Raw genomic sequence first — 422 nt, 5'->3', positions numbered from 1 at the left:
AGATTTTTTTCTTTTTTTTTTTTTTTACTCGATTCACTCCTGGTCGCAGGTCTCGAAATCGTCGGCGCATTCCTCGGCTTCGAAATCTTCTTCTGCGGTTGCCTCTTGATACTGCTGATACTCGGAGACGAGGTCGTTCATGTTCGACTCGGCCTCGGTGAACTCCATCTCGTCCATACCCTCGCCCGTGTACCAATGAAGGAACGCTTTCCTACGGAACATGGCTGTGAATTGCTCGGAGATCCGCTTGAACAATTCTTGAATAGCGGTCGTGTTCCCTATGAACGTCGAGGACATTTTCAACCCCTTGGGCGGGATGTCGCATACGGCCGTCTTCACGTTGTTCGGGATCCACTCGACGAAGTAAGAGCTGTTCTTGTTTTGCACGCTCAGCATTTGCTCGTCGACCTCCTTCATCGACA

At 50.2% G+C, this 422-nt stretch overlaps 1 protein-coding gene across 1 annotated transcript in view; it reads right to left on the bottom strand.

Annotated features, from left to right (window-relative positions):
* Nucleotides 1–9: 9 nt before the first annotated feature.
* LOC102672567 (tubulin beta chain-like) overlaps nt 10–422 on the bottom strand; it is a 4,790-nt gene continuing 4,377 nt past the window's right edge. The window contains exon 4 of the mRNA XM_006611802.2: nt 10–422. This exon is cut by the window's right edge and continues 2 nt beyond it. Coding sequence (XP_006611865.1) covers nt 34–422 — 389 coding nt within the window. The 3' untranslated portion in view covers nt 10–33.

The sequence above is a fragment of the Apis dorsata genome, unplaced genomic scaffold, assembly GCF_000469605.1.
Source record: "Apis dorsata unplaced genomic scaffold, Apis dorsata 1.3 scaffold_92, whole genome shotgun sequence".
Taxonomy (NCBI): Eukaryota; Metazoa; Arthropoda; class Insecta; order Hymenoptera; family Apidae; genus Apis; species Apis dorsata.
This window is presented reverse-complemented; position numbering and strand designations above follow the sequence as displayed.